At 39.4% G+C, this 26,319-nt stretch overlaps 2 protein-coding genes across 3 annotated transcripts in view; one reads left to right on the top strand and one right to left on the bottom strand.

The window, feature by feature from the left end:
- Positions 1-81: 81 nt before the first annotated feature.
- mpc2b (mitochondrial pyruvate carrier 2b) lies at positions 82-6,734 on the bottom strand. Its single transcript, XM_016673100.1, has 5 exons — positions 6,388-6,734; positions 3,656-3,696; positions 3,318-3,402; positions 2,908-3,019; positions 82-1,014 (listed from the first exon to the last, which is right to left on the bottom strand). The coding sequence occupies exons 1-5, from the start codon at positions 6,479-6,481 to the stop codon at positions 975-977; spliced, it is 372 nt and encodes a 123-aa protein (XP_016528586.1). The 5' UTR covers positions 6,482-6,734; the 3' UTR covers positions 82-974.
- Positions 6,735-8,162: 1,428 nt separating this feature from the next.
- Positions 8,163-26,319, top strand: part of dcaf6 (ddb1 and cul4 associated factor 6) — a 26,084-nt gene continuing 7,927 nt past the window's right edge. For both annotated transcript variants that reach the window (XM_007555405.2, XM_007555404.2), the window contains exons 1-10: positions 8,163-8,563; positions 12,452-12,513; positions 15,960-16,052; positions 17,119-17,304; positions 17,379-17,492; positions 18,736-18,871; positions 19,554-19,765; positions 21,404-21,497; positions 22,745-22,864; positions 23,044-23,394. In XM_007555405.2, coding sequence (XP_007555467.1) covers positions 8,476-8,563; positions 12,452-12,513; positions 15,960-16,052; positions 17,119-17,304; positions 17,379-17,492; positions 18,736-18,871; positions 19,554-19,765; positions 21,404-21,497; positions 22,745-22,864; positions 23,044-23,394 — 1,456 coding nt within the window. In that variant the 5' untranslated portion in view covers positions 8,163-8,475. The remainder of the gene's footprint in view (positions 8,564-12,451; positions 12,514-15,959; positions 16,053-17,118; positions 17,305-17,378; positions 17,493-18,735; positions 18,872-19,553; positions 19,766-21,403; positions 21,498-22,744; positions 22,865-23,043; positions 23,395-26,319) is intronic.

The following is a 26,319-nucleotide window of genomic DNA, read 5'->3' as shown; positions in this document are numbered from 1 at the left end:
GATTCATCTGTAGTTGCACTCTGGGTAAAATGATTGACACATATATCCAGAGTTATTCAGAGTTGATCGTCAATACTCAGGTGACCAGGCTGTATTAGTCTGATTTATTAATACATAGCCATTACCAACATATTTCATACATTTTATGACCATCCCTTAAATGTCTGAACAGTCAGCAGATTAATTGCACAAATTATTGCTAAATTAGGGAGTTACTGCATAAATACAGTTCGATTGTGTCAATTATTGAAAAAAAAGAACAAAAAACATTTTCCCAGATCAAGTATTTTACGAGGAAATCTAAAAAGAGCTGTTACAGTCTGTATCAGTGTTTGCTCGTCGACTCGCAAAGCTGCACGCACACGTTTAATAACTTCTCACACACTTCTGTCAAAATAAAGAAACATATAAATCAGGGTTTGTTCTTGAATGGATTATTAAAATGGAAGGAATCCTTTCCATTGCAATCAAAGGTTTAATGACTGCTGAGGAACAGACACCAATGAAATTATAAATATGTGAATGAAAAGATAAATCCTTAAATTTATGGTGACATTCAGCACAGATCCAACAGTCAGGTGCATTCTGGGAAGTTTGCTTGAGGTACCGATTGCTACATCTGACAGGCGTCAGTTGGCAAATGACGCAAAATTTCCCCGACTAGTGCACACGATGCAAAGCATGACGCGTTTTAATTCAGACACTGTACAATCAGAAAACTTGATGAATAAGCAGTACTTGTGCGTTGATGACCACGGTTCTTGACCGTGTATTGATGAGTTGGAAAAAAGAACAATTTTATAAACACCCTGAGGAAACGTGAAACTTGGGGAAAAGCGTATTTCCTTCAGGGACAACAGGCTTAATGTGGCAAAATGTGGTTATGGCATGGATGTTATGGGGACAGCATAGGATGGTGCAGAGATGATATAAAAGTGTCCCTTTGCGTCAGCAGCATCGCAGCGAGAACTTCCTCACGACTCGGCTTCTTTAGCCTTCAGCTCCTGCTTGTAGCTGCAAACACGAGGAGAAAAAGGTATTAGAAAACATCGACACTGAACACTTTTGTTGCTTGTAGCTTTCTATGTGCTCATTTTTTGTTGTCTGCCACCTGGATTATGCTAAACTTGATTTTACTGCTAAAAACATGAATCGCTGTGAAGATAAAATCACTTTAGTAAAAGCATTGGCACCACCTACAGTCCAAAATGTGCAACGTTTTAGTGGATGCAGCCTTTTGACCAGTCAAACTGAGCAATAAAATATTTTTTTTATTCAAGCCAAATTCAAAGAACATTCCCAAATAAATACTGAGCCACGTTATATTAATTAAAATGGAGTTGAAAAGACTCAATTTTACAGTTACAGTTAAAACAGGAAGTCCCAGTAGATGTGGGCCTTGTTCGCCACCTAAAGAACAAACAACAGGGATGTTAACATCAGAGGTTTATTCAGTATTCTGCTGGTGATCCTTGGTTCCTCCTCTTATGTGGATTCTCGTGTACAACCTGCCTCTGAATTGTTACACACCATTTACTTTCTCTATGAAGGCAGTGTGTACACTAAATACTGAGTTCCTCAGAACATTCCTGATACTCAGAACAAAACTGGTTCATCTAGGACAACGGTGTCAAACTCATTTTCATTTTGGGCGAAATCCAGATCATGAATGCTCTTAAAGGGCCGGTTGAGCCAGAAGGTATTAATAAGAATGTATTAGTTAAAATATCCATGAATTCTTTAAATTAAATATTATTGAACATCTTTTCAGTTCCTCCAGGATTTTGTGATTCTTTTTGTGAGTTTTTGCAATAAAAATCAAAGTGTTTGTGGTGCTAATTTGAAAATATTTGCAATAATTGCACTTATTTATGACGGTAAATGCGGCTTTTTATTACTCCCTGTACAGATCATGGACTATAATATGACATGAATTAAGGCCGAGGCAGCTGTTTAGAACAAGACAGACAGTTTTTGACAATTTCTGAGAAAAACCTGCAATAAACTCCCAAATGTTAGCGCAATTTGATGATTTTCGTGAATTTCCACGATAATTCTCAAGAAACTGGAGGGACTGATTGATATAATTTGGCAATAAACAGATCAAAACTGCATTGATTTGATTGGCAACATAATATTTAAGCACACCTAGTGTTTAGTTTAGAATCTAGAGAGCCACATAAAAAGCTGTGGCGGACCAGATTTGGCCCACAGGCCTCGAGTTTGACACATGTGAACCAGGGCTAAGGAGCCTGATCCACGGGTCTCACAGGATCTGCTGCTGACAACACAGAACGCCCTCAGGGGCCCAGAGGAGTCCATCGGTCACAGAAGTGGAACTGACTCGGCTACAGACAGGCGGTCATAATGTTATGCCTGTTTGCTTGAATTAGCCTTACTCTTTGGTTAAAACTAATGTTGCTGCACATAAATGTGTGGCGAGCAGCTAGGTCTTTAATATTTAGGTATTTCAAATTTTATGTCGTTCAACAAGATTTAAAATCTTTTTTCTTACATTTCTGATCACGATTTGACACTGGTTTGGTTTTTATGTATTTATTCATTTTAGAGATTGGAAAGCATTTGAGTGATGATGCTCAGTTCATCATCCTAAATCTGAGGTAAAATCGCAGGGAGAGGCGATTCTCTTGACGGAAGTTCAGTCATTTCACGAATTGCTCAAAAATACCCTTGATAAACATACAACACCTCCAGAGTGGAAGGTCAGAAATTAACTTACTGCTGTTTCACGTCAGGTATGATTACAAGTTGGATGCCACAATAAAAGAAACCATTCATATATTTCTAAAGATTATCAGTAAAAGGCGAGTAAACTGGACTATCTTTGCTTGATGAAACCCTTTCAATTGAATGTTTGGTTGTGAATTTACAAAAACGCAAACCCACTTCCAGATCCTGTAGAGCTGGGACGCTCCTGCGCTGCCCACAAAGAAGTTCACAGCGAAAAGGTTCCAGTTCTTCGGGATGATAACCAGCGAGTATCTGGACCAGATGAGCCCTGAGGGAGGACGACAGGAGGGATGTTTGTCCACAGTGACGACAAACCAGAACAGAGTCAATATTTTGGCAAAAAAAAGAAAGGCTGATGGATAAGATTTGTTAAAGCAAACGAAGATGCAACGGGTAACCTTAAGCACATTTTAATCAAAGTATCTCTGAGAGAATGTTAGCAAGCAGTTTGATCCACGAGGTTTGTTGAGAAAGACCAAACCAGACCTTACCTCAACCAAACAATGTTTCTAAGTTATTTATATGCTTTAAAATGATCCAATAAGACAAATTCAACTTAAACCCACCCGTGGCTGTCAGCACTGCAGACTGGGAGGTGCTGAGTTTGTCTGCTGGTCGGGCCATATCAGCCAAACCAGCCATGACCAGGCCCTGAAAAAGAAGAAGAAAAAAGAAGAGATTTTCTTTCATCCAAAGCATTTACACCACCAGTCGGTCAACGTTTTTTCAGTTCTGACTTTGACCCCTGAAAAAATCTCTCGGGTACACAACGTTCACGTAGCGAACTGGCAACCAGACAAGGGTTACGTTCACTAAACTTTGTTTTAAGCTGTCAAAAGCCAACAGAGGTCGTGAACGACCTCCGTTTAAGTTCGCAGGTGGATGTGTGTGAAAGTGCACTTACCCATTTAAACACCGGGGCCCAGAAAAAAACTGTTCTTGGACCTGGAGAGACACAGTGAGAGGGAAACCGTGAGATGTGGCGATTCACGTTGAGGCTACTCTGTTTAGCTTCCAGTTCCTGTCAAACAATTAACTTGTTCTAAAATGCATAAGCTGGCTAATCAAAATCAGGAAACCTTCCCTTCAGAAACCTGAAAGTCACTTTCATGACATGACAAACCAGGAGGGCCATAAAGTAGCATCGCCTCGCCCCTCCCCAATCTGCTGCTTCGTGCTACTGATCAGCTGGACGAGAAAGGGCCACCACTCCTTCCAATACAAATGCGAGAAAGACAAATTGGGTGGTTTGAAAATCTTTTCAGTGATGTGTGGAAATGAAAGGTGCACCAACTACCACTGCTTTAAAACCACAGTGGGAAAACTGGAACCCAACTGCCTGCTAGAGCAAAAATCTCTGCAAATTAACCTGCTTGCTATATTTAAAATTATAATATTATGTATAATTAAGCACATTTTCTTAAAAACTAATATAAATTTCATAAGGTGTTTATTCGATATTACTAGCAAGTCTATATATCAAAATAAAAATGCTCCAGATTACATTACTTTGAATGTAACAATATGTTAAGATTATTTTAGCAGCAGTAGGAATGTTTGTTGTTTTTATGTTTGACCACATTAGTTCTAATTTATTTTTGTTTTAATGGCAAATGAGAAGAAACAATATGGAGGGAGTTTGTGCTAAACTAATGCAATTTTACTTACCGAGCTAAAAACACAGAACTCGCAAAGATTATATAAATGCAATATAATAGATTTACATAAAAAATGTTTTTAAACTTTTACCTGACGCACAGCAATAAGATGATCAATCTTTCTCGAAAGGCAAAATAGTTTTAAATGCAAAAGAAAATAAAGGTTTATTTTAAATAAACTCAAAACTAAGTATATCAAAGAATATGCTGTTTGAGAATGATGTTTAATTTTAGTTAGTTTATTTAACAGTCAATAAAAGAAAACATGTTTTTTTAAACTGACCTGCTGATGAATCCAATACTTTTTTTCCTTTTTTTTTTTCTTTTTAAACAATATTATGCATTTTTACTCCATAAACAGAGTCACTCAGATAGATACCAACAGCTTTAAACAAGTTAAGGAATTTAATTTGTTTGTTTTTATGGCAATACCTTTGCAGTCTGAAAAAAAAAAAAAGCCCTGAAAATGTCTGATGCAATCTGTATTTCATCAGGACAGCTGTAACTGCAGCAACACAAATCATTGAAGGTTAGGAATGTTAAATTGGACAATAACTGAAAGTATTCTTTCGCTCCTTCTGGAGTTTGACGTGTCAAAACAGATCAAACCACACAGAGAGTTTTACTCCCCAAGAAACAGGAATGACACGCAATAAAGCTGTGTAAAGCCTCAACCCTGGTCATAAAAGCTGCTGGTCTGGAGTCAGTACTCCTCTCAAACGTGGCGAGCCAAACTAAAAAGTGGGACGTCTGTCACTGCAAATCATGTTGGAGGGAGGTGGCTTTTGTCGCCGCCCTCAATACCAGGTAGGAAAGTTGTCCTTGAATAATAATAACATAAAAAATAAAAAAAAACAGTGACCTCAGTTTCACCTCAAACTTCTTTCACTGAGCTTAAAATCAAACTCCGAGTTACTAAACATTAGCTACACATGTAGGACTAAGAAGTTAGGCAAATTTTAAATCGGTGCTGTTGCTTTGCTTTGGGAAAGTCATGTTGGCCGGTGTTTGTACTATAATTATTCTTCCCGTATTGATAGACACTGAGCAGGCAACATATAAAGATATAATGAAAGGTGAGATTTTAACCTCTTAGTCCATTTAATGAGCAATCCTCCATGAAGTCAAGACCAGAAGTAAAAATTAGGCCTTTAAAATAATAATTTTTTAAATCTAAATATTGGGCAATATTCAGCCCTAATTAAATTTGCCTTAGAAATGTGTCTTGCTGAACATTTGTGATCATAATGAGACATAAAAACGCCACCCAGAATATTATAATACAATAACAGGACATAAATTATAAACCAAATACACATATTGGGAACAAATTAACTTGTTTTTTTTCTTTTGTTTTTACATTTTTTGCGTTGAATCAGTTTTGACCTCCATATTCTGCAGTAACTATGCAGCCTAACAAGTTTTAAGGCTTAGACATACGTTTACTTAGAAAACTTTTTAATTTTGCCCTTTTACCTCCTCAAAACAAGAAATGCTTACAAACAGAAATTTAAAAGAGCTGAACACTTACATTCAAAGTTCTTTGCCAGACTAAAAAAACCTATATTTGCTCATGGAAATGTTATTTTTGCTGCAGAAATCAATAACTATCTGTGTTTGCTTTCCAAGACAAAAGACAACACACAGAAACTGGACAGGTGGGTCTGATGAGAAGTGGCCGAAAGCTTGAATGAACCGATTGTTGTCAAACCAGAAAGCATAAACTATAGTGCAGACACTTGCCCTATAAACTCTTAACAATCTAAGAAGATTATATCTGGTTGGAGTAAAGTTATCCAAGAGTGAGATTACTACATAAAACAACGACTTTTCGTAAAATTGCGGCGCACAGATTAGACGGCAGCTGCTCTCATTTTCTCTTCAGGATGCGCTCCCCATTCATAAACAACACCACTACCAAAGCTGGACCACCAGCAACACCTCGCCAGTATCACCAAGAGGCTGAGCAGTACTTTACCTGCCGGGTGGTTGTAGAGAGGTCTCAGTTTGGCGGGCAGGATGTGCTCGATCCGGTCCAGAATCCTGTGGTAGGACGCTCTGAGCGCAGCCATGATCCGGGTTGTTCCGACTCCAGAAGCTAGCTTCCTAAAAACTGTTAGATTGTTGTTTATCTGCGTTTACCAGCCACAGAACTGTTGCTAGACGTTATTTAATGCAGTTTAAATAGGATGCTGGGAAGTTTAAGGTTAGAGGAGGATGCTACTGTCCTACTGTCGACCTTTCCCCGGTAGAAGCCGCTGCTGTTAGCTGTCAGTAGCTTCCCCCTGACCGACAAGAAGAGGTGACTTTCTGTTCGACGCAGCCTTCCGCGTGATGGGCGGGGTTACACAGCTGCACGGTTCTCATTGGTCCAGACGGTGACAGCTCTGCGATAATTGGTTTACTATCGAGGTTGTTTGTTTTTGTTTCCATAATGTACCAGAAAGGCGGAAACATAAACTCATCAAAAGAATTACAGCGCCACACAATTTTCTTATTTCTTGAACTTTTTCATTTTTTGCTACATAACACCCTAAACCTATGTGCATTTGTCTTCATTTTGTGTGATAGAAAACACAAAGTACTACTTTTTTTTCAAGTAGAAGGTAAAGTATGCATATTTTTCCATTATTTTTTCATAAATAAAAATCTTAAAGGGTTTGCTTTGGTATATTTATATAATCAGCCGCCAAATTCAAAACTTTAGAGCTAAATTTCACTGCAATTAAAGCAGCAAGACACAAACAGGATCCTATCAATAAAAAGTTATCATGTGCTTACTGTGACGATTTATTCAAGAAGATGCAAGCTTTTCGTTTCTTCTCCTTCATAGACTCACATTTCTGCACTGTGAGCAGATTTTGTTGGGTCAGCTGAGGATCTCTGCTTCTCCTCTTCAGTTTCAATGGATTTCCACGCTGATTTTCTGATTAATGCTATTTACATTTGTTCCATGTCCTATAATGCTTCTGTATATTGTATTTTGAGATTACTGCGCACAGTTGAACTATATTTCCCACTGCGTGAAAATGTATCTTTCTGTTGAACTGAATTTTATTTAGGGTGATCAGAGTAAACTGTCTTAACACAAATACACATTACACTTAGAATTTGGATTTTGGAAAAAATATATATTGTAAAATATCTTTTATTGTAAAATGAGGAAATCTGGAGCAGCTCAAGTTGTATGTATTCATCTGTAAATATGAAAATAAAAATATCAAAAACAAACAACTTAGCAGTGGCGTGGACTTTTTAAAATTATGAATTAAGACAGTGCAGAATTAAGAAGGTGTTCAAAAGTGTGTCAGTAAAGTACATTTAGAATTTCTAAAAATATTCAAATGATTCTTCCATTCTTATTACATTATTTTTAAGATGAAACTGAACTTGTATTTGAATTATTTGGTGGTAATAGAACATTATTTCCATGTCTTTAATTTTCATTCAAAAAGAAAAATATCCATAATATCCAAATGTGAATGATTCAAGTAAGAATACAGAATATGAATAACATAGCCCAGTTAGTATACAAGGAAGGAAGAACTAATAATAATAATAATAATAATAATAATAATAATAATAATAATAATAATAATAATAATAGCTTTACCCCGTGAGCGTCATTAAAAAAATTTACACAATCTTGACCAATGTAGTTGATTCTGATATTGTATTTACAAAGACTCCGACAGCCATTTCTTCCAGGCGTATGAGAACGAACGCACCTGCCTTCTTTGTCAAAAGCACGGACTTTCTCGCGTTGTTTTGATCCAGCTGACCGCTATCCGCAGAAAGAAATAAACCAGGCTAGGCTAGAAAGACAGAGAGTTTGGATTCCGTAGAGCAGAGACACGGACCGTGTGGACTCTGAGGGACTGACGGCGGGGATCGGACTGGGGCGACTTTCCCTCCACGGCGATGCTGAGCGCCACATCCAGCTAGCACCGTCCCGACAGAAAGGGACCGAAGTGGATGGAAATCCGACAAAAGGCGACGCCGTCCGAGGAAGGGTTAGCTTAGTTTAGATGTTATTGTCAGCTAAAAACAAACCCACTTGGTCGCAATGTCCTGCACTGGGAACCTGGTTTGGGATGTTAATAAACGTCTGATTGGATACGGGGAGCCTAACTCCATCAGAACCAGCTATTTAGGTAAGAAAAACACCAAGTCGCTATGCTAACGCTGACATATGTGACAGGACGTGTGTTGATTTGTTTGTTTTTAGCTGAATCGGAAGCTGTAGAGTTTTGCTGCTCCTCAAATCAAATTAAGCCGTTTATTAACCGGGATCTTATTCTGCTATCTAACCAAACAATTTACCCTCTTTATTGAGGTTAAAGCTGGATGTTTTCTGATTTCCAGATCATTTAGCACTTCAGATTACAGTATATATTTAATCCATAACACAATATCTAAGTGCCAGGCAACAGATTGGTTGCCTGTCACACAGTACTCTCGGATGATCTAGTTTCATGATCACGGATCAATTAACTGCTTGAGACATAAAGTAAACATCTATGTCAGATCTCTGGAGTATTTCAGCACTCAAATGTTGGACTTCATTATGAAAATTAGTTGTCCTTGTGTTTTAACAAAACTTAAACTTGTTTAGTGTCAGAAATGTATCGCCAGTTATGTGGAAAACGATTTGTAGAAACATTTTAATTTGTTGATTAAAAATGACATAAAAATGTAGTTTGTGTGTTAAGCAGTTTTGATGTATAATTGCCTTTACAGATCTCCTTCAAATATTAAACATATCTTACAAATAGCAAAACAACTATAACATCCAGAACCAGTATAAAAATCTGGGCTTGTTTTGCCAAATCTACACTAGAATAATGAGAATATTTCATGAATTTTTCAAAAATACTTTTTTCTCTCTCTAAATAGCAATTAAAATCTTAAAAATTCTTTCTGTAGCAACAGGTGGGGGAAGGGCAGCCTTACTCAGTTCTCCTGACGGCTAAAAAGAAAAATAACTAATTTAAATCCTTTAATTTACAACAATGAGCAGGGCAAGAGAAGAATATAAATGATATCACAGACATTCAAAAATGCAACTTTTGCAGAACTGGGAAATATTTAAAGGTTCAAAGTAAAGCAAAAATAAAATTAGTTAAACAATTGTTAAAATACATGTATTATATGTATTTTTCAGTTAAAGTATATACAAAGCATAAAGCAACCAGCTTATCTATTTCCATTTTTAGGTTTTGTTAAAAAGGAGAATAATAAAATTAATTTAATGGTAAATCTAAGGTAGTAAATGTGTCTTCAAGATTGTTTAAACTGTCATTTGGAAAGTTATACAGTAATGGTATCGGAAAGTACTGGAAACCGGAGCAGGCAGATTACATTAGTGAAATGAATCTTATAGAACATTGTTTAATTTGATTTAGGATGCAGACAGGAAAAACTTCCAGACTTCCAGAAAGACTGAAACTTTATGCTTCTGTAACCTGATGTTTGATTGCTTTATTAGATTTTGATAAAAGTTTTAGAATAGCCAATTCCTATGTTAAAGAAAATGTCAAACTGTTTTAATCTGCAGTCTAAAATTATTTAAAATGTAACCATTTGCTGTGTTTCTTCTGCATTTTAAAAGAATTTTAAAGTGGGAAAATAAACAGGAGATAACATAATAGATTTCCATTTCTGTCTGCCTGCATTGGAAGTTTAACAGTTTTTGGCATTTTCTCTGTGCTGCATGTTGAAACGAATCAGTCCTCATTAATATCCCTATTTTGACTCTTCTAGAGCTTCTTGTGCACGTAAAATAAAAAATAAAATAAAAAAAAGGTTTGAAAAGACAATTTTTCTGCCGTTGAATTAAAGCCGTACCTGCTAAGCTTTTTGGGTAATCTAACGTTAGAAATTTGCCTTTACTCGTATTCCTCCATCATATCCACTTGAAGGATTCAAACATGCAAAGTCAGCTGCTAAACACGGTTAATCTTGATTGAAATTCCAGCTTTAGTTTCTTTGAGTCCGTCACTGCATCACTTGTGCGCTCGTGCTTTGGTTGGTATTGAACGGCGCAGATAAACCAATCGGTGAAGATGGCTGCCGTTGGGAGAAGCAGTCGATCTCCAGGGCTTGTTGTGTCAAACCGTTCAGTCGGAGGCCTGTGTGAGGAGATATGAGCCTGTTGAGGTGGAGCTGGTGCCTCAGAGGTTTAGTCAGCGCCGTATTTAGCCCAGCCGAGATAAAGTCAGAGCCGGGTCTGTGCACGCGAGGACGCATGCAGGGATGCGTGGGTCACACCTCTTATCAGATATATTTAGTGTTAAGAACGGCGCATCAGAAGGTGAAGCGGGGAGATAAGCTGCGAAGCTGAAAATACGGTGGGATTTGAGTTGGTCCTATTGTGATTTCAACCAAATGGATTGTTTAGTAGAAGAAAGGGAGTAAATTCATAACAAATGCTTCTATGAGCAGCTTTATTTGCTCATTTTCTTCACCTCCACTAAGTTAGAAAGATTTTTCTTTTTTTACGCCAATGACTGGGGAAAAACTTAAATTTGCAGTATCTTTGGATGCAATTTCCAGAACCATTCAGCCTCACTGTATATGTCCAAAATATATAGACTTAAATGTCTGGATTTTATAGCGTATATCGTGATAATGATAAAAATCCTGATAAAAAGAATTCAAAAGTCAATTTCAGTCTATTTTTTATTTTTTTATTTTTTTTTTTTTGCAATTGCTTGCATGTCTGTGACTACATGTCTCTGTTGTTAATAAACCGAATTTTCTTAAAAACTAAATAAAATAAAAACCAAGAGAGTAGATTAAAATTCTCCAGGACAGCAATGACATTAAATGGTGCAATTCTGTCACTAAATGCCACACAGTAATAGCATTTATCAATATTTCTAAATGTATTGATATTTATGGCTAATCTCATATGACCAACAGTTGATGGAAAAAATATTAGAAGTAAAAATCCCAACAGTCATTTCAGCGTTTGGAGACTCTCCAAGTCTGTCGAAATAAGAAGTAAATCAATTAACCGCATGATAAATGAAAATGAGGTTGATCATTCTCATTTGCATGATTGATTTATTTATTTTTTTTCCCTTTGGTGCATTAGTCTCGACTAGGTCCTTTTGCGAAGGGCAGTTGTTTTTACAGAGACTTAAAATGTCTTCCAGTTTCAGTGTTAAATGTTTATCAAAAATTAAAGTTTATTGAGGTTTGAGAATGTATACTGGCATTATTATGCCGTTACTATTATGCTACTTGAAAATGATCTCAAAACAACAATATTATTGTTTATCTCAATAACTTCAGGGACTTATTTATCGTCCAGCAAATTTTGGTAGTACTAGAGGGAAACTTCCCTTTAATGACAGATGTAAGTTTTTACTGGCTGAGAAGCTAAAGCTCACAGAAAACAGTTAACAAAGGAGAAAGAAAGAAAGAAAAGAGGAAAATTATTGATCATAATATCATTCTTGCAATTAGAGGAACAATAAGTATTTTTGAACAATGCTTACTTTTTACTCTCAACTAACTCAGAATACAATCCTTTTCTTTAAATTATTAACAAATACATATTTTTGTGTGAATTTCAGAATTTGTCGGTTTTTATTATAATAAATGCCGTTGGACAGTCTGGCGTCTCCAACATGGCAACGTTTTTCAGCACCTTCACATGTGACATGCCTCTCCACGTCGCCCGGATTCCTGAGTTTTAAGCCCGTCGATGCAGGTCCAGTTTTCCGACCTGAGCAAACGGCAGCCGCAGAATTTCGCAGCTTAAACTCAAAGTTCAAAGCCGACGTCTCGGGAACGTGGCGGCTTCCTCGGATCCTTACAGAACTCGGCTTTTAAACCGAGAACTGAGATCGGCGAGTCCTCCTCCTGCTTTCTCGCTCTCGTTCTGCAGCAGCAGTATTTCTGCAGATAATAATAATAATAATAATAATCCAGTGCACTCTACTCTGATTTATTGCAAACCTTAAATGTGTCAAAGTGTTCCAGACTCGAATGAATGCCAGTAGGTTTTAAAAGCGTTTTTGTCTTTTCTGCAGGTAGGAGAGAATTTGTCCAGAGGCTGAAACTAGAAGCGACTCTCAACGTCCACGATGGTTGTGTAAGTGTTCTGCGTTTCTGAGTCCGTTTTTATGAGTTTATTTTGTCTTGAAGAAAAGCGCCCAGCATGTTGTTTTTCCCCTCGGTCGGTATGTAAACCCGAGCGGAGTGCTGGCTGCAGGTCAGGTGGTTGATGCCTGCAGGAAACCTGAAGCTGACGGATCAGTCACACAGCGTCTCGTGACGCCATCAGGCAGGACTTCAGCCCGACCAAAACACCGCAGCAACACTCGCACGACCCAACAGAGCTGCCTACCTTTTTTAAAATTTATTTTTACTTTTCTTTTTTTGTTGTTTTTTGCCTTTAGCTTGCTTTTTTTTTTTTTTTTTTTTTTTTTGTTCTTTGCATTGTCAGGTTATATACGTTGTCTTAAAAGTGAGCATAGTCTTTGAAATTTTCCACATTGCATCTCAAATTTCCTTGTATTTATTATTTGATAGTCTAATACAAAATACTGAATGACGGATGATTTTCATCCGTCATTTTTTTTTTTATAAGAAATCTAAAAGCTGTGGTCTGCGTTTGCATTCATCCCTCTTTTCAGATTGGCTCCAGTGCCACACGTAGCTCTTATTTTGCCTGGAACAATGCAGAAAAATATAGATAATATATATATAGATAGATAGATATAACAAATGCAGATTTCAGCAGTTTTTATTAGTTTTTTTTTTTTTTTTTTGCATGGAATAAGTCCTGCATTAAATTTTCACAACAGAATGACACAGGCATCAGTAATATTTGTTATATTTGTTCTCATCAGTGCTAAGTGCTTTTGTAAGCGATTTATGTTTTTCTTTGTTTTAAAACCTAAAAACAAAACGCCGATCCTCTAAAAACAACCACAAATTTCCTACTGTAGATATTTACTTAAATATTTCAGATTGTCTTTTGACAAAAGATGAGGCAACGTTCACGACCCTAATTCTTTTTTTTATTCAGCTGGACTGAGGGCAGAAATGGCTCTTTGGTTGTACAGGAAACTTTTGGCTTATATGCAAAGAACTGCATCTGGGTGGAAATTAACACTACATTACGAACATGGTGGTGGCAGCATCATGCTGTGGGTTGTCTTCTGCAGGGACAGTGTGACTGGTCACATTTTATAGGAATATGGAGGATTATGGAAGGAAAATTCCTAGCAGAGTTTAGACTCCAGGGGAGTTTCACCTTCCAGTGCGACATGCAGCATTTTTAGAGGATTATTTAATAAAAAAAACATTCAAGAAGAAAACATTTAAAAATATAATAGCTTTTTTTTATGCAGCTTAAAGGTTAATTAATATGTTTTTATTTAAAGAGGTTTCTCTTTTTGACTAACTGAAACATTTAATCAGATGGATTAACGGTTCCAGTTAATCCATCTGATTAAATGCACAAGTCTTTAATATTGCAGAGATGAAGCCAAACCAGTCACTAACCCTCTTTTAACCACGCCATCTGCTTCTCGTTTGGTCATTTATCACACAAACACCCAGGATTACTGAAGTCATGGATGCGCGTAGTATACATTACTACTTACACAGCCTTTTTTATTTGGTAAATCGGGTCTGTCTAAATATAGGAGTGTCTGCAGTCGCAATCTGTGGTGTTGCTGTTCGTTTAAATGTGTTGAGTCAGAACATATGCTGAGCGAGACGATGTGCATTCAGCAATGGGACCAAATGAAGCTTTTGTGCTCTGGGATTTTCTCTCCTTTAGATTTGAGTTTTTTCCAAGGAAACACCGGAATATTCATTTAAATGTGGCGCGGAAATCTGACACAAAAGTTAGTTAGGAATTTTTTTTTTTTTTTTTACAAAATGACTCTTTATGCAGCTTTGCTATAAACAGAAGCTATTGGATGAGAGGAATATTTGGTAGCTGCTTTAATTACTGGCAAAGAAAAGATACTTCCATAAACTGCGCCATCTTCCAGTGAGCTTTTTTAGCAGGAGTTGCTTCATTATCAGATTTTCTTCTCATTTTATAAAGAGCAGTGTCGTATGTTCTAGTGCTTTTGGCCTCGAGCAACATGATTCTATTTACAGGTAAAATAAGAAATCAGTGTTTGTCCTCTCTGTGTTTGAAATTGATGGAGAAATGAAAATATCAGACAATTAAAGCTCTACAAGGAGAAAGAAATGACGTGTAAAAATAGGTTTCATTAAGAGTTTTGACAAAAAAAACACGTTTTTCTGCTAAAACCAGCTCCTCCTCCACTTTGAGGTGGATTTTTATTTTTATTATTTGTGGACTGGAAAATGGGAAACCAGATGATGGTTTAGGACGCTCAAACACAACAAAACAGGAAGAAAACATCCAAAGTAATTTTAATTCATAATCAGCGACAGAAACTGATTTACAGGAGATTCCCAGTGAACACTCGGGCAATAAAAAAATAGTCAATGCCGTGTTTTTAAATAATTAAAAAAAAAACCCATCATAATAAACAAAACCCTTGATTTTTCACTGGAATCGGCTCATCTCTTCTCATTGGCGAGTTTGAAGCGTTGGCCGCTGCAAAGGTGTGGGTTTGTTTTGCAGCGCAGCTCCGAGCCCGGAGTGATCTGACTGATTGCAGCGAGCCGCTCTGTCACGACGGAGCGCCGAACGAGGCTGCGGGTCGTAATGAAATATTGATCCACAAACACACAGAAAACAAGCCGAGCTTGATGCTTTGTTCTGTTTCTGCTGCTGGGAGTAAATCGCTGTTCAATTATTGTTGATGTTCAGCTAAATATGAGCAAAACACAAACATCAATCTAGGATTTGAGTGAAAATGTAGAAGCTGAATTTGATGTAGAACTTTATCTTTTCTTTTATTTAAAAGGGCGGATTTTTTAATTTTTTATTTTTTTTGTCCTGTTTGGCTTAAAATGATCTTTTTTTAAGTTTAAAATAAATCTCCTTTTGGACTAATAAAGTGGACTAGAGGGTGTGTAAACATTTTTGGCTGTGTCATCATTTATACGGTTGGTCTTTTGATTTTCATACAGATGAGAGGAAATAACTTATTTTAAGTGTTTTCTTCCACATATTTCACTATCCCCGTTGAAATCCGTTTGCTTAGTCTGCAAAATCAGTAGACGTGTTAAATGGTTACATTTTCTTCTCTTTTGTTCATTTGTGAAACACAAAAATGTAATTAATTGTCAGATTTGAGACGCTGCTGTGTTTTCTTGCATGTTATGTTTTTATTTAAAGATCATTGTGGATATTTATACTAACTAAATTCAATTTGTAAAATTTAAATTTGATATTTGTGGCTGTCCACACAAGGGTGCGGACGGTTATTTGGTTCAAACAACAAGCGAGAAACAAAAAGAGCTTTAAGATGATAAAGAAATGTTATTAGTCTCTGTCTACAGTTTTTGGTGTTGTCTCGTCTTGCCAGAGCGCGGTCATGAAGTTTCCCAATTGGTTTTCTGTCAGCCCTCTAAACACTTTCTTCCTTCATCTCCTCTCAGGTCAACACAATATCCTGGAACGACACAGGCGAATACATCCTGTCGGGGTCAGACGACACCTTTCTGGTCATCACTAACCCGTACAACAAGAAGGTTGGTCGTAACCTGCGAAGTTTTCCACTGTTACGGAAACAATCGGAGACAAATTGAACCTCGAAAAGGGATGTGCTACGTCTCCCTACTTTTTTTTTAAAGATATTTTTGGCCCTAGCGGCCTTTATTCTACAGTTAATTGACAGGAAAGTGGGTAACGAGAGAAGGGGGAAGACATGCAGCAAAGGTCGCCAAGGCTGGGAATCGAACCTGCGACAGCTGTATCAAGGACAAAGGCCTCCATATGTGGGTTGTGCTTAACCCCTGCGCCACCACAGCACAACCCACGTCTCCCTACTTTCCACACAACTTACTTACTTTGCTGTTGGAGTTCATAAAATGCAGTTTATATGAGCAGGTTATTGCAACAGGAATATGAAAACATATTTAAATTCTAAAATATGATGTTGCACTGAAGAAACAAAGAAAACTGTTAGATTTTCTGGTATATTTCGCCTTACCGTTCCAATAGTTTGCGTTTGGTGCTGAGGCGAGCTGTAATCGTCGTTATTTCTGCTAATCATGATGACTTTCCTCTTACAACAAATGAAAACATGATATTTAAGATTAAGATATTATATTAGACCAATGAAAAAAAATTTTTAATACAGAAATGTGGGTCTGTGGAAAAGCGTGTTTAGTGCCTGTTTAAAGGTTATTTTTTAAATGCACTTTTAACGTGACAAACGAGCCTCATCGGAGTGAATATTCAAATTCGTCGAACATGACTGTGCTAAGGAAAAGGATAGAAGCTCCTGAATTTGAGAAAAGTTTAGATGATTCCATCTTATTTAGCAAAATGCCCTAAAGTAGACAATATTTACTCTGATTTAATGTCAGACAGTCAGACAAAGAAGTCTCTGTGCAGCGTATGTAAACATCAGTCTCTTTTTGAATAAAAGGCTGCAACATGCAGACAGTTCAACATTGCTAAAATAATATTTAGAAACAACTAAGCACTGCGTGTGTATCTAAAAAAAATAAATAAATTAAAGTTTAAGCTGAACAGGAGCTTTAGGTACCACAAATTCACCATAACTGTCCACTGTTATTTCCCCATCTTCAGGTGAAGAAGTCGATCCGCTCCGGCCATCGAGCGAACATCTTCAGTGCCAAGTTCATGCCTCACACAAACGATCAGGAAATCATCTCCTGCTCCGGAGACGGCATCATCTTCTACACCCACACCGAGAAGAGTCCCGAGTTCAACCGGCAGTGTCAGTTCACCTGCCACTACGGCACGGCTTACGAGGTGCTGAACGATAATAAAATGCTGCATTACCTTAATGACCTCTTCTCTGACTGTGTTTATTTTATTCCTCTCAGATTATGACTGTACCAAACGATCCCTACACATTCCTGTCGTGTGGGGAGGACGGCACCGTGCGGTGGTTTGACCTTCGCACAAAAACCAGCTGCACTAAAGAAGACTGCAAAGATGTACGCCGACAAACTGGGCTGGTTTTAGTTCTAGTGACATCAGTAGAAAGTTACAGAAATAAGTGAGCGTTTACTAAGTCCTCATAGTGTCGGAGGTCAGCCTTGCGGCGCTGTTGCTTCTTTCCGAAGCGCTTCGGCAAACTGTTTTCTTGACTTCGATCCAGGCTGCCTGGGATGCAGAAGCCTTTGCGTGGCTGCTGTCTCATGTTTCGTTCTTCAGATCAGAACCCGTGACCTTAAAACTGCTTGAATAGTTTTACCAGGTGGCGTCGTCGTTGCCTTGCTTAACCCTGCTGCTGTTCCTTATGAGAGGAGATCCGTCTGTGACTAATCTGAAGGAGGACAAACAACCGAGCGTCACGTTAGCTCGATTAGCTAGCGTAGTGAAGTCCAGCCTTTCAAAAGACGTTCAGCCATGTTTACCTGACGTTCTTTTTGTTCCATATTACCAGAAAAACGACTCCGAAATGTAGAAACGATCACATTTACCAACCTTGATATTTTTTTTAGATACTTTACTTTGAGATTTATCCCAGTCTGGAGACGATATGGATAAGCTGAAAGCAGAGCTGCTCTCGTACGTTGGAGATTAAAATTTTGGAAAATGAACCACTTCACATTTTAAAAAATGTATGCATCGTGATGCTTTGCACAAATTAGCGTGCTGATTATTTCATTGTAGCATTTGCAGTTTAGTCTGTGCAAGCATGTTTACTTTTATGATATTAACCAACAATTACTTTATAACACATTTTGCAAACACTGATGCTCTGCTTTGATATGTTGTGCAGCTTTACCAAAAAAAAAAATAAAAGAAAACGGCCCTTATCCACATATTTCTTTGCTTTAGTTATAAGAAAGTGAATTAGTCTAACTTTTTAACTTTTAGAAATGTGTATTTGTGGCTCCATTAAAGCACTATAAGGTCGCTCTTCCGGTTTTATAAAATCTTGTTCCAGTTTAAACAAATCAGCTGAAAAAAAATCATCACAGGTTGGTCATCTATGCTTACAAAAACTTATAAGTGAATGCATTTAAGTGTAGGTTTATTCCTCTGCTGTACCTGCAAGCCAGTCTCACTTCCTGCCTGCAGCAGGCTCTGCAGGGAGTGAGACTCTAGATGTGTATTTATATTTTTAATTCCCTGTTGTTTTTTTTTAATTTTGGATCTTAAGCTTTATTGAACAGATTACCAGTTTATGTCGTTCTGAGCTTCAACTTGTCACGTTTGCTTTGATCGCAGGACATTCTGATTAACTGCCGAAGAGCGGCGACCTCCATATCCATCTCACCTCTGGTGCCGTACTACCTGGCTGTGGGCTGCTCAGACAGCTCGGTGCGAATCTATGACAGACGCATGCTGGGAACCAGAGCCACAGGTAAACTGTCCCTGCTTCGATTCTTTGTGTTTATGTTGATTTCAGAAAGATTTAAAGGTAACATATTATGTAAGTTCACAGTTTGTGCTTCCATTTTGGGTCGCGACTGTTTCTGAACGCAGAAACGCTCAGCCATTTTGTGGCAGTAAGTTAATATTTTATGGTCTCTGGAAAATGAGGCATTTTAAAAAAAAAACCCAAAAAAACCCCGATTGTTAAGTTAGATTTTACGGTTACCTAGCAACCCCAGCAAAGCCCAGCTCATCACCTAGCAACCCAAGTGGAGCACCAGTATATTTGGTCAGCTGGCTTTACTGCTGCGTGCGCTATACAATGGCTGCTGGAAACGATAAGTGTTTTGTTGTTGACTTACCATACAGAAATCACTTACTGCATCCTTGTTGGTTGTGCAGTAGGCTCCACTGCTGCTTTTCAAAGATGTACAAATGTATTGCTGTGTGTTAAGCTACAGCTTATTTGGATTTTAAGTGACGAAGCTGCTCTTCTCCTGTGGTTTTCAGAATAATACAGTCTGTCTCTGCATTATAAATTATGCTTGTTGAGTAATACATGTGGGGGAAAAATGAAGGCAATCAAACTGTAAGCAGCTATTTCACATCTGATTACTTGGACTAATTAAACTGATGGTCTCGTCTTCAATAAGTCCTCCTTTCTAACCAAGGTAACTACATGGGCCGGGGAACGACGGGCATGTGTGTGCGCTTCGTACCTTCCCACCTGTCCAACAAGTCGTGCAGGGTGACGTCTCTCTGCTACAGCGGGGACGGTCAAGAGGTGCTAGTCAGCTACTCCTCGGATTACATCTACCTTTTCAACCCCAAAGATGACCAGGCCCGGGAGCTCAAGGGCCCGTCGGAGGAGAGGAGGGAGGAGGTGAGCACTGCAATGCTTTGTAGCGTTTTTTTTTGTTTTGTTTTTTTTTTTCCTGTTTCCTTTGTCACTTTTCAACACTCTGTTGGAAACATGCTAGGAACATTTTTTGGTCTTCTTTTACGCAGCAGCTTTTGAATGTAGTGTTCATTTCTTACAGAGAGATTTTCCTTTTTTTTGCTGTTGCATCATCTGTTTCTGTGAGGAAAGCCCTTTACCTTGTGGCTTTATAGAACGATTCTCCGTGCTTCCTACACAGTCTGAAAAAGCATGGAGTTTAGGTATTTTCAAGTTCTGTATAAGTATTGAAAATGAAAACAAAGTATGGAAAAAAATATTTAAAATTCCAGATAATTTTCCCTAATCAGTCATTTAAACTCTTTTTCTGTCCGTCCGTCGCTCTGCCCTTTGGTCCATCTGTTTATCCATCTGTTGGCTTTACACAACAAGAGCAAGTATGCATACTTCTTTCAAGTTATGTCATCATCGATTTCTAGTCTTTGGTTACTGTAAAACTTTTTTTTCTGTTGATTTTATCCCATTCAGACTCCTCAGATTTCATCAGGTCAGACGGTTTGTTTGAGAGAAGAGTTACTAAAACAGCAGTACGATTAAAGGCTGCCGACATCTTAAAATGTAGCACTTTCCCTTGCAGACGCCGTACGGATGAAACAAAAGCATCATTCTTGCTGGAACTTATTCAGACTTATCTGCTGAAAGTCTGGCTCGCTCTAGCAGCTTGAATGAACTTGTCTCAACCTGCAGAAAATGGTTTCGCTTTTTAAAATAACTTCCTTGCTTCCTCTCTCTTCATATTTAAACAGCTATTTGCAACTTTGAACCTTCTTCCCCTGGTAGCAGCTTCCTCACCGAAGAGTGTCGAGCCCTCTTGTTAGTGCTCAGGTACGGAGGGTTTATTATAGGAAAAAAAGAGTCGCGTTTTTTTTTTTTTTTTTTGAGCTTGCAGTGAAGAATTGGAAGAGCACCAAGGATAATTTCTTTCCCACTGTGTGATGTTGGTATGAAACTGTGACAACCGGTGAGGAAATCTGTGCTGCGGTTGTTCGTCTAAATGTGCCTGATCATGGTGCCTGGGTTTCAGCTGTGTCGAGGTGCACACACTCACACATTCCTTTCCAAATACAGCGACCGACGCAGACGGCGTTCCTCAACCCACTGAAATAGTCTGAGCTGAGGCGTACGGGGGGTGGGGGGGAGGTAGGGGGGATGCAGACGCCTCTCTTATCTGTCTTTCTCCTCCACCTCTGACCTCATTTGGTCCCTGGTCTTTCTCTTTCTCATTTCCTCCTGCTGTCTCGTCCCGTCCGTGCTGCTTCTCGCCACCACCTGTCCAGACCCCGATGACATTTCCTGTGCGAAGCAGTTGAAAGTCACCCCCACCCCCCCACTAAGACCTTGATTTTCTATTTCTGGCTCTCGGCCTGTCGTACCGCAAAGCATCCGAGGGACTGGAAAAAAAAAAAAAAAGGGGGGGGGGGCAGCCTTAGTTGTGCTGCCAAAGGGGTGGGAGAGGAGGACGCCGACAGAGATGGGCAGTGTTTTGCTTTGGCAGCAGAGTTATTTTTGACTGCGCTTTGACTAACAAACCGCTAATCTTTGGCTGCGTGCGTGTTTCCACAGCTAAGGCAGCCTCCGGTGAAGCGGCTCCGGCTGCGGGGGGACTGGTCCGACACCGGGCCCCGAGCCCGTCCCGAGAGCGAAAGAGAAAGAGATGGTAAGATCACCGGATGTTCTGCTCCTCGTTTAAAGCAGACCTCTCGCATTTCGGGAGAGAGCGCCGAAAGCCTGCCCAAATGTTTTCATTCAGCTTCTTCGCACTTTCTTCTTCTGAGTCTCGAGCAACAGTCCCCAATAAACACAGAAGATTGTCCACTAGGATCCTCATTAGCTATTACCTTAACAACGGCTACACTTCCCGGGGTGCATAACTGTTGCAAAACAACAGTTATGCACATTTAATATGACATTTATAACATAGCATCTTAAGTATTAAATGTACAGTTGTGATACTTTACATGATAAAATAATTCAGCACGATAATCAAACAAGTTGAGCAACCAGTGTAGCTTTCCATCAAGATGTGCTACAAATAACTTGATCCTGAACAATGATTTGCTGTTGTGCATGAGTAGCGTGCTTTAGCAACCAGGGCAACATTTTATTTTATTTTTTTGTCAGAAATATAATTGTTTTTAGCTCAGTACCTTGAATTTATTAAATCATGGAAAAGTCACTTTGCTCGTTGCATCTTTATCATCTGCTTTTTGTCACCATCAATCTCCTGGTACAAATCGTGTTTGGTGTTTTTGTTGTTGCTCCACAGCTCTTCTGTGAAATCGCAAACTACGATTTCCCCAAAACGCTGCATATTTCAGTAGCCGCTCTCAAGTATTACCTCAGTACCTGAATAAAACACCGAGTTCTCGTCTGCTCTCTGGTGTTGTGGCTGAAATATATATATATCATGGCAGCATTTACATCCGTCCATGACGGCTCAACACGTAAACACACTTAATTACGCTAATTGCATTTCTTATTAAGTGGAAACATTGCTATTACAAAATAGTGTTTTTTTTTTTTTTTTATTGTTTTGTTTTTCTTTTTTGACATAAGCAGAATATCAGAAAAGTTTTGCACACATTTGTAAAGGAAAAGCTGCTAATGGTGTCAGTTTTGAAAACGCGGTATCTCCTTCCTGGTGGGACCTTCTTGTCCACAGCAACATGAAACCTGCTTCACTGTGGACAGTCAAACACAACGTTGTCAAGATCAGGAACTGAGTTGGGGCAGAGCCTGGCGTAGTGGTGGATCGGGCCCCAGATGTCGGGACGCTATTGGTCCTCAATGTAGCCGTTGGAGAAATGCTTTTCCCGTCTGAAAACCATTTTCTGTGATGTACCTGTATTTTCGGAGCAGAATCAAATGTTATTTTGAAACGATTCCCCTCCTCTCCTGCTTTAGGGGAGCACAGTCCGAACGTGTCCCTGATGCAGAGGATGTCGGACATGTTGTCGCGGTGGTTTGAAGAGGCCAGCGAAGCTCAGAGCAGCAGAGGAAGCCGACCTCAGGCTCGGCCCAGAGGTGAGCTCTCGCTTTTTAATTCCTTCTTAGTTTATATAGTTGTACAATATAAAAAAAAGAACATTTCAAAAATTGTGAAATTGTGACGCGTTTCAGTCTGAAGCCTAGACTTTAATTCAGTAAATGTGTTTTCCTCAGTTATTAATCTTGTTTATATGAATTGTTTGCCTCATTTCTAGGAACTGCTGTCCGGCCCGAGGGCTCGGCAAACACCCCTGCCGCCTCGGGTGCAGACTCCACCCAGGAGTCCGGGGCCCCTGAGAGGCCCGTGGAGACAGACTCCCTGGAGGTCCCTTCCAGTACCGCAGCCACGTCCGAAGCCCCGATGTCCAAATCCACTTCCTCTTCCTCCTCAGGGTCGTCATCAACAGTCACTGCGCCTCCTACTTCCGGCTCGTCCTCGGTAGAGAGCTCGGCCCCGTCTTCTTCTCCTCTTACCTCCTCCCCTGACTCGGAGCAAAGGAGTCAGGGGGACACAACCGGGACGGCCACGCCCACGGCCACGCCCACCTCTGAACCTGCACTATCAGGTGAGAGTTTAGTTGTACTCCAACTGGCGTCACTGTAGTTCAGTGTGAAGGGATACTCAGGGGTATCTTGGCCCCGCTGTTTATAGAGCCTCGCAGAAATATTCGCACCCTCTGAAACGTTTCACAGTTTGTTACAGCCACAAACCTCACTGTGTTTTTATTTGCAATTTTTTTTTTTTTTTGGACCAGCCGCCTGGAACCTTTACAACGCAGAGACGTTTTTGCCCTCGGTTCAGCTAAACCTCAATGTTACACGACGCCTTAAAAAGAACAGCATTCGATCTTTGATGAAACTCTACTGGGAATTTTTTTGTGGTAAAGGAAATGTGTGTGGGGGGGGGATGAAGAAAGAAAACAAGCACAACCTTCCAAGAAAAATTGATAGAAAATATTACTGTTATATTAGGTTGTTTATTGATATAAACAAAGTCCTGCATTTGTCATTGAATTTTTATTTATTTCATAAAGGGAACAATGCATAAGAATTAATTAGTTCATAGTTGTGAAATGTGAGTAAAAAATATGCATACTTTCCCTAGCATTGCATTAATTCAGTTGCGTTGAGGTGTGCTGTATTAATCAGAGGAGAAACTTTAGAGATCTCGATTGGACAGCTGCACCAATGTCAACGAGAAACTGCTGTAGTTGCATGAGACCGAAGCTGAACATTTTGGGAAACAAATGAAAATCTACTTATGTTTGATGAAAATACACCATCTCCACTATGAATACTGTGATGCTCTTCTTCAGCAGATAAAGAAAAGCTCATCAGAGCTGACGGGACCTGAATGGTTTAGATCAGTACTTTAGGCTCGTCTCCTGTAGCAGTCTGTGCTTCAGCACAGCTTTCTGAGACCTCTGGGTTTAGACTAAACCCGGTCCAAACCTAAATCTAGTTGAGAATCCGTAGCCAGATCTGTCCAGTCTGACTAAGTTTGAGCTATTTAACATTTAAGAGCTTTTTTTTGGGGGGGAGGGGGTTAATTTTAAATGTGAAAAGAGACATACATGTCTCTGCCTGTGGAGCGAGACGACGTTCTGCAAAGCGTTGATTCAGGGGAGCTGAGTAAGACGCTCACCACACTTACACAGACTTATTTTTTTTTTTGTAATTTAACTAATGAGCCGTTCCCAGTAAAATGCATCATAGTTTGTGGTTATGTAACAAACTGAAATGGTTTAAAGGAGTGCGAGAGCTTCTGTAATGCATTATGTGCGATAATGGATCTGTGAGTGTGTTTGAGCGTCTGCTTTGGAGCCACTCCACTCGAGAAGCAGCAGCAGCTTCACCTTCTTCTCCTTCAGCATCCTGTTGTCCCTCTCTTTGTCCCTCTGCTCCTCACCTCCTCCTCCTCCTCCTCCTCTTCTTCCTCCTCCCCTCTCTGTCCTCCTAATGGCTCATCCACTGTCCCTGTCTCCCCTCTGCCTCTCCGTCAGAGTACGGTCCTCATCGGCTGCCCATAAGTTTAGTGTGTAGGCGTTTGCAGAGGTTGCTTCGGCTGGCCGACCCCCCGGGACTGGGTCAGAGAGCGACCGCTTCCACTTCCTCCGCAGCCTCTGAGCGAAGGGCTACCTCAGCCGCTGCTGCCTCCTCCTCCTCCTCCTCCTCCGCCGCCGCCGCCTCTGCTGCTCCGAAGCAACCCCATACAGGTTACCCCTCCCTCCAAATCTGCAGCAACGCCTGTCGAGTTCTGTGTCTGAGCTTCTTCATGTAACCGTGGCAGACATGTTTTGTTTGCAGACTCACTTTGGCTCCAGAAAATCCTGGTCTTGCTAGAACCCAGCACTAACCCCCTCAGCCCCCCACCGTCTAATGCACCGTGCGTTTTTACAATCCCATAACCGCCAGCAGCTTCTCCGCTCCCCTCACCCACTAACGCTCTCGCTCCCTTCCTTTCCTCGTTGCTTTGGGTTTTCATCTGCAGACTCTCTGTTTGGAGTGGCCCCAGCGGTTGTGAACCTCTGATTGGTTTGGTTCAAGTGGTTGTTTCCCCGGTTGATGACGAAGATGCGTTGAAGATTGGCTTCTTTTCTGGCTTCCCTCCCTGTGGTTTGACCACTTCGACGTGAAACTAAAGTCCCTGTCAAACATGAAACTTCAAGCACCAAATTTGTTGAATGAAATTTGGACTGCAGCTCATTGTTATTCTGACGTTTAATTGATTAATTGAAAAAAAAGGGGAACATTTGGCAGATTTTTCATTTTGACACTGGAGCTTATTTTCTACAATATTATACATGCATCAAAAGTACAAATACATGATTCAGTTCCCTTTTTAAGTAAGAAAATAATAAATATTTCTGACATCAACATGTTAAAGTTGATGTCAGTTCTTAAAATCAATACAGTAGATCTGGTGATTATTTGTTGGATTAACTGATTAATAACGGGACAACAAAAGGTGTCCAGATTACTTTTTTTTTTTAAGAGTTTGAATCGAGTGAATCAAAAATTATGTCGTTTGAGGAGTTCTAGACGGAATATATTTTTAGATAATGGTTTTCGTTTATCATAAATCCAAAGTGTTTGTATTTTTTGTACAGTTTTGGCATAATTACGCCTCTTGAATGTGCTCCTTTTTTTTCTTTTTTTTTTTTGGATCTAGCGACTAATCGATTACTAAATTAGTTGACATTTATTTCAATAATCAATTCATCTGATTAATTATTTCATCTGTAAATAAAATCACTGAATATGTCAGTGTAGTGAGTTGTCTTGCGGTGGACTGACAGCTCAGCCGAGGTCAAAGTTCAAACGAACGTTTCGTGTCTGATTGGGACGTTTGTTGGACGCCTGGTGCTGCATTTTGCTTTTGAAAGTTTTCCTCCCAGTCAGTCACATTTATTTCCCCGCCAACATACTCTGGGGTTTGTGGCTGTAAGGTGACAAAATGTGGAAGGGCTAAAGGGGTGCAAAAACTTTTG

Source organism: Poecilia formosa, unplaced genomic scaffold, assembly GCF_000485575.1.
Source record: "Poecilia formosa unplaced genomic scaffold, Poecilia_formosa-5.1.2 Scaffold70, whole genome shotgun sequence".
Taxonomy (NCBI): Eukaryota; Metazoa; Chordata; class Actinopteri; order Cyprinodontiformes; family Poeciliidae; genus Poecilia; species Poecilia formosa.
This window is presented reverse-complemented; position numbering and strand designations above follow the sequence as displayed.

Excerpts from the sequence above, each read along its gene's own strand:
- mpc2b (XM_016673100.1), bottom strand. The coding sequence starts at position 6,481 with ATGGCTGCGCTCAGAGCGTCCTACCACAGGATTCTGGACCGGATCGAG. Across the intron at positions 3,697-6,387 it reads TCTCTACAACCACCCGGCAG|GTCCAAGAACAGTTTTTTTC; the intron begins GTAAAGTACTGC and ends GTGTCTCTCCAG. Across the intron at positions 1,015-2,907 it reads CAGCTCTACAGGATCTGGAA|CTACAAGCAGGAGCTGAAGG; the intron begins GTGGGTTTGCGT and ends TCGTGTTTGCAG.